This window comes from Octopus bimaculoides, chromosome 7, assembly GCF_046866305.1.
Source record: "Octopus bimaculoides isolate indiv1 chromosome 7, ASM4686630v1, whole genome shotgun sequence".
NCBI lineage: Eukaryota > Metazoa > Mollusca > Cephalopoda > Octopoda > Octopodidae > Octopus > Octopus bimaculoides.
This window is the reverse complement of record NC_142934.1, coordinates 90,399,974-90,418,121: the sequence shown is the minus strand read 5'-3', so window position 1 is coordinate 90,418,121 and position 18,148 is coordinate 90,399,974. Positions and strand designations below refer to the sequence as shown.

Below are 18,148 nucleotides of genomic sequence, written 5' to 3'. Positions count from 1 at the left end.
ACGCATATATATATATAGGCCCTGGAACAAGGGGTTGCAAACACCCCACCACACCCCTTTCGCAAAATTTTGGTGGGGCAATGAAATCCCTTTGAGCATACCCCTGAAGAACTCTATTTTATTTTGCACCCGCTAAACAAACTTCGTATGTATGTATGTATATATATATATATATATATATATATATATATATATATATATATATAAGCATGTATACGTACATATATATATATATATATATATATATAGACATGTATACGTATATACAAATGGATACACACACATGCACATATGGATATGTATGTATATATATATATATATATATATATATATATATATATATATATATATATATATATATATATATATATATATATATATATATATATATATATATATATTTATACACACACACACACACACGCGTACATACATACATTTATTCACACAGACATATATGTGCGTGTGGGTATGTGTGTGTGTGTGTGCATGTGTGTCCATGTCTGTCTGCTTGTATGTATCTGTATGTATACATGTGTGTGTTTGTGTGTGTGTGTGTGTGTGTGTGTGAATGTAGATACGTACGTACACATGTATGCCTGCATGCATGTTTGTACGGTTTGTATCTTTCGTATGCTTGTGTGTTGTAGTATGCATTCATATAGTCAATGCATGTATCTGTGTGTCTATTCATACATATCCATGTATATACGTTTAAGCATTTTTTTCTTTCTTTAATTCATTGCTTCATATCTGCTCTGCAGAAACCTATTCCTGCAAGAAACCATTTTCCTTCCATTTCTGAACATAACTGAAAACTTCAAAACATTTCTATACACTTTAGACTGTCTCCGATTCCTTATCGGGATTTTCGTCTTTTGCTTCTCCCATTGCAGTAAATTCTATCGTTTCTTGCTTCGTATTGTTTAAGGAATCAGTGTTTTGCTGCAGTTGTTTTTTGGCCTCTTCTTCTGTTTGTGGAGTTTCAACTTCGCCGCTGGCATCTCCACTGACGCTGCTAAATGCCTGACAATTTTTCATTTGAGTATCTTTATCTATCCACGATTTGCTTGTCTGGAATGAACTCACTCTTCTGCTAGCTTTCTCGTCTCTGCAAAAGAGAATATATATTGCTTTAAATTTTGAAAAATGGAATTGAATGAGTATAAGATATATCAGACGATGTTGGAAAAAAGATATTGAATAAGCAAGAATATAAAATACTAAGAGGGAAGTAATTGACTATACTGAATAAGCGAGAAAATTATAAAATGTGAAAAGTAAGAAAAGTACAGCATACAGTGCAGGAAGCGATAGAAACTATGGAGGATAAGCTGGAAGGATACATCTTTTATTTGTTTCAGTCATTGGACTGCGGTCCCCCTAGGACACCGCCTTCAAGTGTTGGGGCGAGCAAATTGAAACGAGTATATTTTAAAAATTGGTACTATCGGTTTCTCAGGTTTATCCACTAGTTGCAGGGACGTAAAAAACCATAACACGCTTGCCAAGCGGTAGTGGGAGACAAACACGCGCACGCACACACACAAACACGCACACGCATACACACGCGCGTAAAACACAGGCTTCTTTCAGTTTCTGTCTATCAAATCCACTCACAAGTCTTTGGTCGGCACGTGACTATAGTAAAGACACGAGCTATAGGTGCCACGCTGTAGGATCGAAGCCGGGACCATGTAGCTGGGGAGCAATTTCTTACCGTCTACGTTGTATGTAGGCTGTCATTTTATTTTGAATCTTTTAACAATTTAAAGATGAGTTCCATGGTTGGCAGAATTCCCAAGAATTTCTCCCTTACTTCCATGCTCTAGAATACTAAACATATCTTTATAACATTACCTTTCAGTATCTAACATCCACAATTGGTGCCCACCCATAGAATACCGTTCGAATTATTATTGCTCTTAAAAAGCAATTTTTCCGCATGCTTCTTGTTATTATTCTTTGTTTTTATTTTTCCCAAACGAAGTCTAAGATTTCCAATTAGCTTCAGCAGCAGCAGCGATCAGGTTTTTTTTTTTTTTACAATTTTTACCATTTTCCTTAATCTAACTTCCGTTGTTCTTTTAAGCATTTAATTTCATCAAATTCTTCAAGTCCATTCCAAGCTATTTAAATTGGATTGAATATATTTAGGCTCATATTATTATTCTGAGGACCCGCTTCGGTCATGACTGACGATGAGATTGCATCTAGAAAGTTACCCTCCGAGACACAAGTCCGGGAAAGGTTGTTTGTGGAAGGCCAGCAGTCGCCCATGCATACCAGCCTTCCCTCTCCACGCCACCAATGTTATCCAAGGGAAAGGGAAAGGCAAAGGGAAAGGCAAAGGGAAAGGCAAAGGCCGATACAGCTTGGCACCAGTGACGTCGCAACTCATTTCTACAGCTGAGTGAACTGGAGCAATGTGAAATAAAGTGTCTTGCTCAAGAACACAACATGCAGCCCAGTCCGCGAATCGAACTCACAACTTCACGATTGTAAGCTCGACGCTCTAACCACTGAGCCATGCGATTTCACATTATCATTATTGTTTTTTTCTTCTTTCTTCAAATTTTCTTCCATCTCTCACCGAGTGGTTTCCGTACACCTAGGGCAGAGAAGCTCATTGTATGCATTCCCAGTTTACACACGCAAATTCACAGGTAAAATATGTATTTAAAAAAATTAATAAATAAATAGATTCATGAATGGATGTTGTTTTCACAGCGATAATGCTCTTCTCAGTACATGAGTCGTTCCAGTTAACACGATCTTTTGCACTTCCTGTAAGCCTGGTATCATTTTCAAATAGGTTTCAGTACCTTTTTTTAATCATTCCTAGAGATCCTACAATCACTGGTACGGTAGTCGCCTTGAGGTGCCACATTTTTTCAATTTCTATTAGCAAGTCTTTATATTTACTGATCTTGTTAAATTCTTCCGCCGCTATATTATGATCGCAAGGAATACACATGTCAATTAATAAACACTTCTTCTTTGTCTCATCTTTTATAATAATATCCGGTGTATTAGCTTTTATAGTTTTGTCGGTATGTACGGGGAAGTCCCATTATTATTATCATTATTATTATTATTATTATTTTATGTTTGACTTTTGTTTTGCATTTGTACAAGTTGGATCCAAGTCTCACCCAGAGACCTCAAGAGACAACAAGTTAGAAGTTCATGTAGGTGTTATGCCTAGGGTACCATATATTTGGATTTGTACAGTTTTGTTCTAGTGAATGTTTAAGAAACCATAAGAAAATTATGTGTTTGTTTTAAAATTTGAGATCCCATAGACAGTATTTTACGTAGGATATGGGCAGTTCCCATGAGCACTATCTTTTGAACTTCAGCCATTTTGGGGTTTCCTGGTATCTGAGCTAGGTAGTAATCAGCCCGTTTCGCTGTCATTCCCAGGGCACCTATGACAATAGGTATTGTTTTCGTCTTCAGATTCCACATTTTGCTAATTTCTATTTCAAGATCTTTATATTTGCTCAGTTTTTGGTAGGTCTTGACAGATACGTTTATATCGATTGGGACAGTCATATCAATGAGGAGGCATGATTTTTGTCTGAAGTCATTCAGTATGATGTCTGGCCTTATTATTATTATTATTATTATTATTATTATTATTATTATTATTATTATTATTATTATTGAGCGGGTACCTGCCATCAAAGTGACGCTGGAGTACAAATATATGAAGCCCAGTATGCTCCACATGACGACCCGTCTGATAAGGGTACACCTGGTGTATGCATCACAACCATATATGCGTGACACCGTTACGTCATATCAAGAAAACAGTACATCATCTTGCAGGTGGGGGACCAGTTAGAATTTTCTTCTGGTCAAGTAGCCTATCCCATTCAAAAGATCCCTAAAAAAGGTTTAAGGACGATGAAACACTCATGTTTCCAGAGGTGAATTATTCGAACCCCAAATAATTCCTCTTAAAACGTTGCTATGATACTCCCCCACAACTCCTACTCATGATCAGAGATGCCTCTAAGAAACATGCTCAAGTGGTTAGAGTCAAGCAACGGACAAGCACATCTCCGGTGATGAGCAGAATATTTGCTGCAGCGCATCTGTTGCACCAAGACAAAACATGTACATGTAAACAATTCCAATCAATTAAGATCAGAAACCACGAGAGCCACTGCATGATGCTGCATCAGAGCAGTTATTATTATTATTATTATTATTATTATTATTATTATTATTATTATTATTATTATTATTATTATTATTATTACTACTACTACTACTAAGGCGGCGAGCTGGCAGAATCGTTAGCACGCTGGACGAAATGCTTAGCAGTATTTCGCCCGTCGCTATATTCTGAGTTCAAATTCCGCCGGGATCCACTTTGACTTTCATCCTTTCGGGGTCGATTAAATAACTACCAGTTACGCACTGGGGTCGATGTGATCGACTGTCCCCCTCCCCACAAAATTCAGGCCAAGTGCCTATAGTAGAAAGGGTTATTATTATTATTATTATTATTGTTTGTCCTTTTTCAGTACATATTTCATTCTCGCTGTCGTATGTTGTTGGATCCCTAAGTTTTTTTCTCGTTTTGTTTTACTCAATTAATACCAGTGATTTGACATGAAGACAAATCGCAAGAAAAACGTTCCCAGCAACCAAGCTGAGTTGATCGCTATATTTTGCTAGATTACTCATATCACCCTAGAAATAGAATTCTGTTCTTGTTGCGGTAAATATCCTTTCATCAATCTTCACTTATTTTATCCTAAATTAAATCAACTATCAACGGGTGAATTAATAGTGATGTAACGAGATTCTCTTTCTAAACCTCTGAAAGATAAAGAAAGAATTTTAAAATGCAAAATAGTAAATATTGCAATAAAAAAAACAAAGTACTTACCCACAGAATATAAAAATTTTAAGTCTTTTAAGAAATATTGGATTACTTAATGCGTAGAAGAAGGGATTTGCACACGTTATGCATTTTGCTGCAATTCCTGGATAACCGGTCGATGCTCTTGTAATGATATCTGTGTTTCCAAACTGAGCTATTAAAGATAATACTGAATAAGGCATCCAACCAGCGCAGAAGAGAATAATGGCTGCAGCCAATGACCGCACAGTTTTGAGTTCAACGCTCATTTTGTTTCCCTGTCGCTTGCGTGAACCAGCCGCAATGTTTTGCATGTCTTTTTTGTGTTTGTACATTGCTATAATAATGTTAATGTAACAAATGAGGATAATAACAATAGGGAGAAAGAAGACAAAAATATTCAAGCATAACATATATGATCTGTTTTGTGGTGTCCGCGTGATGTAGTCGAAGGTGCAAGATGATCCTATGCCTTCAAGGATGTAGTCGCCCCATCCGAATAAAGGACATATGCACCATGCTAGTGTGTATATCCAAGCAATAAGAATAGACACAAAAGCTGATTTTTTTCTCGAACTTCGATAATTCACCCAGCCTTTCACAATTACAACATACCTGCAATGAACAGAGAAAGGTGTTGATTAATTAGTACAAATAAGAGTTCAGGGTTTACGAAAAGAACAAAAAACAAAAAAAAAAAACGAAACAAAATGAAAGAAATATTACGTTGTTACTTTGAAAAGTACTGCCTTTGCTTAACGTAAATTAGCAGAGGATGGGACACACACAAAGACACACACACACACACACACACGTTCACGCACACGTTTATATTCATGTCAAAAGCACAAACTCATACACACACGAAGAAACGCGCTCACACACGTTCACACACTTATCAAACGCATAGACACGCACTTATCAAACACAGACATGCACACACACACACACACACACAAACACAGTATTATTTCATGTGAAAGCACGTGGCTTTGTGGTTAGGGTATTCGGCTCATAATCGCAAGGTCGTGAGTTCGATTCACCTGGAATCCTCACCGTCGTAGCCGCGTATAGATGGCTTTAGAGCATCGAACTTTTGCCATTAAAAAATTAGCATTTTGCAATGAATTCAATGCTTCCTGCTTCTTAAGATCGAGTTTCATATTCTATTCTAAGATCGAGTTTCATATTCAGTGCGTCACATTGCTGCTCTACGGTGTGACAAAAAGCCAGGTTTCGTGCGATGCCTAAAATTACCGACTTCTCCATTAAACTGATAAATGGTTCTGATTAGGGAATTCTTCTGTCAAATAACAGTTGAAAATATTAAAAATATAATCTAGAAGATTAATCACTTTACAGTTCTATATTTAAGAGATGAGAAATTCTGTACATTATTTACATTATTTACATTATTTACATTATTTACATTTGACGGATACTTGTCCTCATCTTGTTTGTTGTTAACACAACGTTTCGGCTGAAATGCCCTCCAACCTTCTTCAAGTATCTTGGGGAAATTTCGAACCTGGGTTCCCCAAGACACCTGAAGAAGGCTGGAAGGCATATCAGCCGAAGCGTTGTTGATAAATGGTTCTGATTAGGGAATTCTTCTGTCAAATAACAGTTGAAAATATTAAAAATATAATCTAGAAGATTAATCACTTTACAGTTCTATATTTAAGAGATGAGAAATTCTGTACATTATTTACATTATTTACATTATTTACATTATTTACATTCGACGGATATTTGTCCTCATCTTGTTTGTTGTCAACAACGCTTCGGCTGATATGCCTTCCAGCCTTCTTCAGGTGTCTTGGGGAACCCAGGTTCGAAATTTCCCCAAGATACTTGAAGAAGGTTGGAGGGCATTTCAGCCGAAACGTTGTGTTAACAACAAACAAGATGAGGACAAATATCCGTCAAATGTAAATAATGTAAATAATGTAAATAATGTATTAATCACTTTAGTTGTGTGATATGCAAATGATATAACATTAGCGACACAAAATTTTTGACGAAACCACCGAAAGATAGTTGCTCATTTGTAACAGCCAATAGTTTATAGAGTATGACAATACAAACACAGAAAAAAATTATATATATATATATATATGTACATTTGATTATAGAGGGTCCATAAAGGATCAAGACATATCAAAGAAAAGCACACCGCAATTGGCGAATAACAGAATGATGTAAATCAGACAGGTAATCCAATTCGCTAATGCATTGATGAAGGGAACTTCGCTGTTGTTTGGTAATCTGCAACCCCAGTAATATCCAAAAGTATCCAAATATGAAATAGAACCTTAAGCGTAGCGTAAAACAATAAAAATTGACGAATGGGTTATCTTGTACGAATACAAGTATTTTATTAAGAGTTTTTTATAGTAACATAAACACTACAGTTAGATATCCAGTATGTGCAACATTCATAATGTTATGTAATACGTTACGTAACTCTCAATTCATCAGGCTTGCCAAATGATAATAATAATAATAATAATAATAATAATAATAATAATAATAATAATAATAATAATAATGATAACAATGATTGTAAAAATGATATTAGCAACGGTATTGCACAAATTGATAATGAAACTGATCATATTAAGACCAATAAGTACACTAGAAGTGCATGCAAGACGAGGAAAAATAGTCATAGTAAAAAATGTAGTTGTAATAATAATAATAATAATAATAATAATAATAATAATAATAATAATAATAACAACAACAACAACAACGACAATAATAATAATGAATTAAGGATCAAATGCTCGCATTCCATCCGCAAAGCTTATAGTTTAAACCAATTCTATAAAATCTTCCCTGAGTGCTAGATACGTTTCTATAACCCTACAATATAGATTTCATTCACTGGTAAAATTTATGGATTATATTTAGGTTACGTTTGTATCTTAATACTATTAATACATATAACCACTCATATCTAATCTACTTTTGCCCACGATTATTAAGAATGATACTGGTTAATGTAATTTTACATAATTTATATCTTATGTAAGTTAATTTCATATTTAATTTACTTCAAGCCTCAGGCGATAACTCTACAGTATTTGCTTCATCTTCTCTAGTTGTGGTCTTTATAATTCTTTATAATTCGTTATAATCCTATAAACTACTTTTAACACTTCTTAACATGTACATAATTCATAATAAATTTACATAATTCATAATAAATTATATAAATTATTCTAACATTTTCTTAATAATTCCCATAATTTATAACATTATAGTTGTGATATAACCTACATACTGAACCTATATGGTTTTTGTTGATTTGCATCATTTTCGGTAAAATTTGAAAATATTAGTTAATAGAAACATTAAGTTTCGTGTTCTTTTTCAGTTCTCAGTGGGAATATCGGTTTTGTTTTCCCTTCTCCAATATTTCGCTTTCAAATCGTTACTTTATTACAGTTGATTAAGTGATCTCATTTATATCTCCAGGTTGACACTGATTATTTCCTAAACTATTTTCATTACTCAAGTATGCACATTTATTTGTTTATGCCAATGCTGTCTTCCCACCAATGTGCTGACCATTGTTTTATCTTATTCTGTTTCTATTTAAGTATTTGTAAGTTATGATTACTGACACTAGATAATAGCTATCTATTTATTTCAATTATTTCCCCCCCTTTTCCTTCCTCTCTTTTGTCTTCCTCTCCTCTGTAACTTGGTTGAGGCCTTCGCTATTCTCTGCATTTTTCCTTATGCTATTTTCCTTAAATTATAATTAGCTGGATCTCCTTATATTAAAGCTAATATTCTATTAGTTTATTTGTTCTGCAATAATGAATCAGAGCACTTTAGCCTAGATGAATTAGGTGACTGTCGCTCCTTGATGTACCTAATTAAATATAGTAGAGTTAATGGGTTTTTAGAACAACGTGGGCATCGGTCTTAAAATATGGTTGGATAGGGTTAAATGTAATGCTTCACGCCTAATCTCTGCTGATATATAAGCCCGTGCTGCCAGTGCCAGCCTTTATTGGAAAAGTTACTAAGTCTAATGACTTCTTTAGGATAGAAATGTCTTTTAACTATTCAATTTACTACTTCAGTCTGTTATTCACCCTTGTAATTAACTGATTGTAGTCCCACCATTTTATATTTATTAAATGTTGGTAATTCTGATTAGAAATTCCTCTTCGTGATGATCTGTTGATTAATCAACATGTCACGATTCGCTTGTTTATTTGGTAAGCCTGATGAGTTGAGGGTTGTTTAATGTATTGCATTATCTTGTGTGTGTATGCTGCATACCTGACTGTACTATATTTACGTCATATTAAAAACTCTCAATGAAACAAGTGTAGCAATACCAAATAAATCATTCGTCTATTTTTACTGTGTATGTATACATATACTTACATGCATTCATACGTACATACATACATACGTACGTATATATATATATATGTATGTATGTATGTATGTATGTATGTATGTATGTATACGTACATATGTGCGTATATGTATTTATAGGCTAAATTCCACCAGTCATTATACTTTTCCTTCTTTGTTTCTCTGTCAGGTTGGCCAGTGTGGAAAGATTACTTACAGCGCAATATCTTTTATGTGTGGGGAAATGTTTGTGTGAGTATGTGTGCTTGTATATAGTAAACTTTGATAAAATTTACATTGAAATTATAGTTTACGATTGTACACGCTTCTTTAATACTATATACACACATACACATACACACCAAACACCACACACACTCACACACACATACAAACACACACAATACATATTTACGTTTGTAATTTATACAGATTATATATTAAGCTGGAAAGGAAATACTGCCGCATTTTCTGACATGATCACTTTCAGGGTACCTTTTCAATACTTACGGTAAAATAAGCATTTACTTTTATGCTGCAAGTCTTGTCTTTCTTTGTAGATTAATTATACTAAAGTGATTAAATTCGTATTGATTTTACCCGTTTAAAATAAGTTTAGAACCGGCCCTTATCAGACTTTGCATGCTGCATGAATTCAAAAGGGGTTCTTCAGCAATGGAAGCAGCAAGAAAAAGTCATCCTATGGAAATGAAGCCTTAAGTGGCAACGTTGGCTTTTCCAGTTTCACTCGGGAATTTTTTCTCTCGCAGACTTCCCCCAACCTGGCGACAGTGTTCTGTCAATATCGAGATTCTAAAAACTGAAGGTGAGGGAAATTCAAAGCAAACTGTACGAGAATTAGCAAAGCACTTCAATTCAGTTCACACTTTGGCCATAAAAAAATGAATTAGGAAAAGTATCTTAACAGTGTCTTTCGTCATTTTAATCAAAGAGTTGTCTTTTATTCGTCATTGAAGTGTAGACTAGTTACGAAACCTTTCCCGAAGTAGAAGCATCAGAAGTGTTGGAAAGTGGGCTCTCTCTGATCTTATCCAAGGAAAAAGACAGTGGTTAGGACCCAATGAAAAAGGAGGATCCATCCCTACCAGAAAAACAAGAACAAGTCTAAGACTGAGAAAAGCTAAAGAGAAGTATTGTTTTCAATTGGAATCGTGCACAAAAATTTGCAGAAAAACTGCTCATCATTTGTTAGACGTCAACAGTTGTTGCACTTATACGACGATGTAAAATTATATATTGCCCAAATCATTTAGGAAAAGATTATAGCACTAAATATGGAATTTTTGCCTATCTTCTTGACGCTCCCGACTGTAACCCATCTGAGTATCATCTTTTCAGATAATTGCAGTATTATTTAGAGGGGAAACAGTTTATTAATTATGAAGAGCTTATAAATAATACTGAGTGTTTCTTTGCATGAAAAGCCAAAAGATTTTACGCTCGACAGAGCAAAAATTTGGCCAAATAAATGTAATTATGTAATCAGTAATGAGATGAAATATATCTTGATTAAAGTTACCAATTAAGACTAGAAACACATCTACTACTTTCCCGTGTTGAAATGGGACAAAAATTTCTTTCCAATTTCATAACATGTTACCATTAATATATATTGTTATATATATATATATATATATATATATATATATATATATATATATATATATATGTGTGTGTGTGTGTGTGTGTGTGTGTGTGTGTGTGTGTGTGTGTGTGTGTGTGTGTGTGTGTGCGTGTGTGTGTGTGTAAAAAAGTTGAATGTAGATTCGTTCTTTAATTTGGAGGTTTCAAAAAAAATTTCTAATGTTGATTCTTCATATTTTGCTGGTAGTTTACAGGTGTAACTTTTCAAAGATATGAAGGTAATACTTGTATGTGATATGTGGTGAATTTATAGAAAGAAGTCCCATAAAAGTCATCAATTTAGTTACTTTGCTACACTTTCACCAAACCTCATTTATTGTGTGGCATTTGGTGGATGAGGGTGCTTGAAGTTGTTGCCCGCATCTGTGTTTCTTGCCTTGAAGTAGGTTCATCCGGAACACTTGATCGAATCCGATCCAGTTTGGTTTTGAAAAAGCCTACATCCACGTCATGCAGGTTTCTCAGGCTTTGTGGGAGCATATTGAAGAGCTGTGGGCCTTTGGAGCCCAAGCTGTTGCAGTACCTGGTTCTGTGTCGTCACGGTAATTTCAGGGCTTTTGATACTACGCAGTAGCGCCCCGTCCTGTTGTTTATGTAACTGACAACACCTAAGTTTGGTACAATTTTTCGAGGATTTTCCAGATGTATATTACTGCACACCTTTCCCGCCTTTGCTCCAGGGAGTAGAGTCTTAACTCTGTCAGTCTCTCTCAGTAGCTGATATGACGCATTGTGCTAATCTTCTTTGTGTAGTTTCGCTTGGTCGCTTCGAGTTCCGTCGATAATTTTACACTGTTTGGTGACCACACACTCACACACACACACACATACACACACTCCCACACGCATATTTATTTACCGATTTGTTTAAATTACATGTTTACAAAATAAACATCCATCATTTCACCAACAAATGAAATCCAAATACATGTTTACAGTGAAGAGAATTAGATGCATATATACGTACATATATACGTATATATACATGCAAATATATAGCTTTCTATATGTTGATATTTAAAAAATTAATATCTACACAGTTTTATACGTATTTATTTAAGTATGTTAGTAAACTTTTCGAATACATGCAGAATATATCATACTAACCTGTCGATAGCGATGAGTGTTAAACAGCATATGGATAATATACTCACTACCGATACTATAAAGCCGTAAGCTTTGCAACCTTGAAAGGAATGGTAATACACTAGTTGTAATGATTGTGCCAGAAACATAAAAATAATCAATATCATACAATTAAATATGCATAAAAAATTGTTTCATGTTAATTTGTGGTAAGAAGAAAATAATGTCATTTTTCGATTATTTAATTTTTTGGTTTGTAAGACGTCTCTATATTTTATCGTCTGCCATATGGAAAACAAAAATTAATTCATCTTAGTGGGGTATATAATGAAAGCCCAAAGTAGTTTGGACAGAGTTCCATAGAAGAGTAAATACGGAGAGGGACAAATGACAGAATAAGCAGAAAGATCACAATGAACAAAAGAGTTAATACAAAACATAGGAAAATATAAAGTTGTAAATTAAAAGCAGAAATGCCAGGGCTTGTTTCTATCGAATGGGAGATAGATAAAGAAATATTGAAAGAGGAAAAGACTGACAGAAATAAAATAAATGTGATGTAAAACTGACTCTGGATCAGCGAGCGATGTTAGACGTAGGATGAAGAGGAAAAAAAAGAAGAGATATAGGATGGGTTACGAAGAATATCTTTTATACAGCCAATTAACATCAATAAGTGCAATTAGATTTGGCAACAACACAGAACATCGGTTTAGTTTTGTAAAAGTGACCTATAACTACCTGAAATAATTGACATTATAAATTTTAAGGATATGAGACGTTTTGGAACAGTCCTTTTGGCGCCGCCTATTAGTAACATTGATTTTCCCTATTCCTCTTTCACTCCCTCTAACTTTCTGCTATTGTATTGTACTTCGCGCGCGCGTGTGTGTGGTTTCTTCTTGTACCTAAATGTACTGTCGCCATAGGAGGCTGAATGTCCAATCAGCGATACCAAATTGTCTTCGCCCAAACACTAGCATTCTCTCGTTTCATTCCGAAATTCTAATGAATCCAGTGATTTTCTAGGAAGGAAAAATTTGTATTATTTGTGCAGTTCGAGCAGTAAAGAAGGCTAGATGGTAAATCCTTATCTAGGAGGACCATCGAAGCATCTAGAATCGAGGACGTAAATCTATGTTCAAAATGCACTATCACGTGAGTCACAAGTGACAAGTGATTTGGACGCAGGGGCGTACTTTTGAGGGCGAGGGGCGTCATCAATCACTTTCATAAGTACGAATATATCTACTTAACACCCTTATGCCTCAAGGCCAAAGTACACTTCATTTTCTGTAGGCTTGACGGACTGTGACGTACGAGATAATCACTGTTTAAAGTTGTCTCTACAGATTTTTTTAACAGAAATTAGAGCCAAGACTGAAAGTTGCGACATTTTGTATACGGATACGTCTTTATACGTCATAACTTTCGGTGCTGGCTCTAATTTCTATAGAAAATTTCTATAGAACTAACCCTAAAAACTGATTGAATCGCACTGCTAACACAGGTAGGATACAGTAGTGACTTATAAGCCTTTAATATACTTGGAAATATACTATGGTTTCATAACGAAATAGGGGATCCCTGTCAGCAATTAATATGAGATAATATATCAGGCTTGATGAAGGCAGTGAACTGACAGAGTCGTTAGTATGCCAGACAAAATGCTTAGCGGCCTTTCGTCCGTCTTTTTGAGTTCAAATGCTGCGAGATCGACTTTGCCTTTGATCCTTCCGGGGTCGAACACTGAGTGTGATGTCATCGTCTTGTCCCTTCTCCCCAAATTTCAGTCCTTGTGCCCAGAGTAGAAAGAAAAGTATATTCGGTTTAATAACTATGAAGACAACTGATTTTAACAAGTTACTGCTATTACCATTTTGTTAACTCAGTTCTGATCGAGCATATCTACGATCAAAAGTGGTCTAACCGTGACCACCTCAACTTACTGTATACCAGAGTTTATATTTCTTCAATGTATCTTTCTTAAGACGGAAGCGTATGATTTGATGGGGATTTGGCAGCTGTTTTTATTATGCAGGAGCATAGCTCAGTGGTTAGAGTCTCGGGCTTACAATCGTGGAGTTGCGAGCTCAATTCCCGGACCTGGGTGTGTGTTGTATTTTTGAGCAAAAAAAAAAAAAACCCCACTTTATTTTACGTTGCTCCAGTTCACTCAGCTGTAGAAATGAGTTGCGACGCCATTGGTGCCAAGCTGTATCGGCCATAGCCATCCCGTTGGAATGACGTTGGGGTGGCAGACTGATATGCATGGGCGACTACAGTCTTTCACCAAAAAAACCTTTGCTAAGACTCACCGCTTGGAATGAAATTTCTAGGTTTAATCCTAAGGCCATTCGTGACCGAAGTGGGGCTTTACGTTTACCTTTTTGATGGAGATTTGATAGCGATTTTTGATTGTCTGAGTATGGGTATATTTGTTGACTGTGATTTTAATGGAGAGGGTATAAAAACAACAGCCACAGCAAAAACATAAACAAAAGTAGCATGATTAAAAAAAAAGCAATAACTTTGAATCAACGAAGAACCTTCCACTTCGTCTCTTTGTCTGTCTTGGCCAGAATTAAACACCATACGATAAAAATTAGCATTCACTCTACTTTGTGAATCAAGCGGCTACAAATAGCAGCAAGAAATACACTCAACCATATGAAAAAATAGTAGACTACATAAAGCAGTTCAAATTAGGCTTAAAAAATATCTGTATTGCTATGAGTGTTAAAACGTTTGAACGTACATATATTCGCTGAACTTTAAAAACGAAGGCAAAACAACAACTCTGGAACATTGAACGCAACAAAATCAACAGCTAATTTTTCATAAACAGATAAACGTTCTATGTTTGTGCAGGGTGTCGGGAAGAATTTCAGCTCGGATAAACAATTAGAATTTAATAATCATAACGATCGCTTACTATTCCGATCTACTATGGGGCACAAGGCCTGAAATATTGGGCGAAGGGTTAAGTCGATTACATCGATCTCTGTGCTTGACTGATACTTATTTGATCAACCCCGAAAAAGTGAAAGGCACAGTCGACTATGGCAGAAATTTGAACCCTGATAGTAAAGACGAAAGGAATACGTCTAAGCATTTTCTCCGGCGTGCTAACGATTCTGCCAGCTCGTCGCCTTATGATCACTTACTCTTGACGTTGGTCTTGAAAGGGATAAGCCTGAGAAAACACGACTAATCGTTAAATTGTTATCTAAAGTAACTCTTAAGGCATCTTTATACACACCTTTGTTTTCAGAAGCGATGTAATAACGGGAAGCTGTTTACTCACTGAAGCTAAATAAATGCTCAGTGCAACCATAAGATATTGACATATTACAGTAGTGTCTTAAATACACGTACGTGTATATACGCATATAATCTATGCATGTGCGTGTATGCATGTGTGTGCGTGTGTGACTGCGTTTATGCATGTGGTTGTGTGTGTGTGTGTGTGTGTGTGTGTGTGTTTAATTATTCGAATCCTTCCTCTAAGTAAGGAACGGATATCTGACAAAGGTACAAATCACCATCATTGGAATTTAGATAATAAAAGTGCATTCTGAAATTGAGAAAATTCTTGCATATTTTTACTGTTCCGCTTACAGATTATATTCGTAAAGTATGCGTTGGTTGATTTCTTTTTTCTGAATACCCAAGATTTTCCAGATTGTCCCTTAGGCATTTGCTCACAAAACCAAACGCGCTAATCATTATTGATATATATGTATGTATATATGTATGTATGTATGTATGTATGTATGTATGTATGTGTATGTGTGTATGTATGTATGTATGTATGTATGTATGTATGTATATAAAAGGAGCGAAGGTCCTTCTCGACTACCCAACTTCTTGTCGCTTCGATGGCTGTATGTCTAAGTGGTTTAAATCAATAAAAGGTATCTGTTCGACAAAAAGACCAGGTTTTTAAAATCATAACTACTGGGGCCAATTCATTTGACTAAAAATTTAAGGTAGTGCCCCGGCATGGCCGCAGTCTAATGACTGAGACAAGTAAAAGAAACAAGAATAATATCACAGCTATTTTTCCTCCAAGCTAAAAAGTCAATGACTCTTCGAATCTTTTATTGATATTTCTGATCATGTGACCGAACTCGATGCTTATAACTGGAATATATCTAAATTTAGGGTGTAGTTCTCCCACAGCGAGACACCGGAATCGCTCTTTAATTGGCACATGTCTTACTTCCAATCTCAGTTTTATTTTCTCGAGCAAGAACAGCTTAGCTGCAAAAAGTTCGGAGTCATATTCTGAGAAAATTTAATTACCCTTATCCAATATCTGCTACAGTAACTGGATATTAGCATCTGTTTCATAGATTTCTTTTTTGATGTTTTAGCAGTATTAATAGCATTAGTATGTATGCTACACGCCAACCAAAAATCACGCATATTTCACAAATCGTAAGAAGACAAGGTTTTCTTTATGAGAAACCACAATTTTGTTTTCATTTGTTTCTACTTTGATAACACTACAATTATACTTTATAATTATACAACGCAGTTATATTCATTTACGTCTTGTGAAAATACTGATACACCATCAGCTTTTTTTCATAGACCAGATCTAGTAGGCGGCGAGCTGGAAGAAACGTTAGCACGCCGGACGAAATGCTTAACGTTATTTCGTCTGTCTTTACATTCTGAGTTCAAATTCCACCGAGGTCGAATTTTACTTTTATCTTTTCGGGGTCGATTATATAAGTACCAGTTATGCACTGGGGTCGATATAATCGACTTAATCCCTCTGTTTGTCCCCTCTATGTTTAGCCCCTTGTGGGCAATAAAGAAATAAGAAACGTTAGCACGCCGGGCGAATGCTTAGCGGTATTTCATCTGCTGGTACGTTCTGAGTTCAAATTCCTCCAATTTGCAATGTCTGTGGGGATATCCCTACTTAAACTCAGGCACTTCGAAACCGGTGAGACTGATGCTATTAATATTTCGTGGCCGGAAAAATGCTTAGCAGCATTTCGTTCGTCTTTACGTTTTGAGTTCAAATTCAGTGAGGTTGACATTGCCTTTCATCCTTTCGGGCCGATTAAATAAGTACCAGTCGAACACTGTAATCATCTTACACCTACCCCGAATTGACTGACCTTGTGTCACGATTTGAAACCAGAATTTCGCGTAAGCTGTTCGACAATTGCAAGAAAGATATGCGCTGTGACAAAAAACAGAGACTTTGCGCTCGGAAAAAGAAGGACTTAGAGGTCAGCTTTGCCTTTTATTTTTTGGGATCGATAAAATAAGTACCAGTTGAACACTGGGGGTCGATGTAATCGGTTTACCCACTCACCCACACGTGCTGGCTTTGTGCCAGAATTTAAAACCAATATTAATGTTGGGGGTGGGGGCTAAAAAATCGTTAGCGCATCGACCAAAATGCTTAGCAGCACCTCTTCCAGTTATTCACGCTCTGAGTTCAAATCCCACTGGTATCAACTATGCCTTTCACCCTTTCGTGATCGATAAAATAATAATTACCAGTTGAAAACTGGGGTCGAGGTAACTGACAATCTCCCTTCGCGCAAAATTACTGGCCTTGCGTCAAAAGTTTGAAGCCTTTGTTAAATAGAAATCTTCATAACAGCAAGATAAAGAAATTATTATTAACAATAGTAGCAGTAGTTGTCGTAGCAAAACTAGTAGTCGTACCGTATTGCATATTTACACACTGCTATACATCGTTACACAATTTCAATGACCTCCTTGGGGAAATGCCTGAACTAGATATAGTTTATAATAGGAAATATTTGCTATTCAATTTGTTATCTAAATAATTATATGAATCAATAAAACTATATTCGGGGTTAAGTAGGTTTTTCGATTTCTGCTGCACATATTTTCTTCTTTAATACTACATTATGATGGCAATCATATAACTGATAGATAAAATGTATATTACCAACAACACCAAACACCCAGCGGCCAGAGAAACTGGAAACTGACACAAAACACATATCGATAGAAGACATAATAGTGTCTGAGAAAGCAAGACTCGCGAGTATGATATTCGGCGACGTATGGAGTCTCTTGTACCTGCAAAGAGAGAAACAAGACAAAGGTAAGTGAATTGTATTCATATAATTAATA

At 35.6% G+C, this 18,148-nt stretch overlaps 1 protein-coding gene across 1 annotated transcript in view; it reads right to left on the bottom strand.

Annotated features, from left to right (window-relative positions):
- Positions 1–725: 725 nt before the first annotated feature.
- The window catches only part of LOC106870569 (rhodopsin), a 284,561-nt gene continuing 267,138 nt past the window's right edge, over positions 726–18,148 (bottom strand). The window contains exons 2-5 of the mRNA XM_052969782.2: positions 17,961–18,094; positions 12,035–12,113; positions 4,907–5,494; positions 726–1,111 (exon numbers count right to left, since the gene is read on the bottom strand). Of these exons, the coding sequence (XP_052825742.1) occupies positions 841–1,111; positions 4,907–5,494; positions 12,035–12,113; positions 17,961–18,094 (1,072 nt within the window). The 3' untranslated portion in view covers positions 726–840. The remainder of the gene's footprint in view (positions 1,112–4,906; positions 5,495–12,034; positions 12,114–17,960; positions 18,095–18,148) is intronic.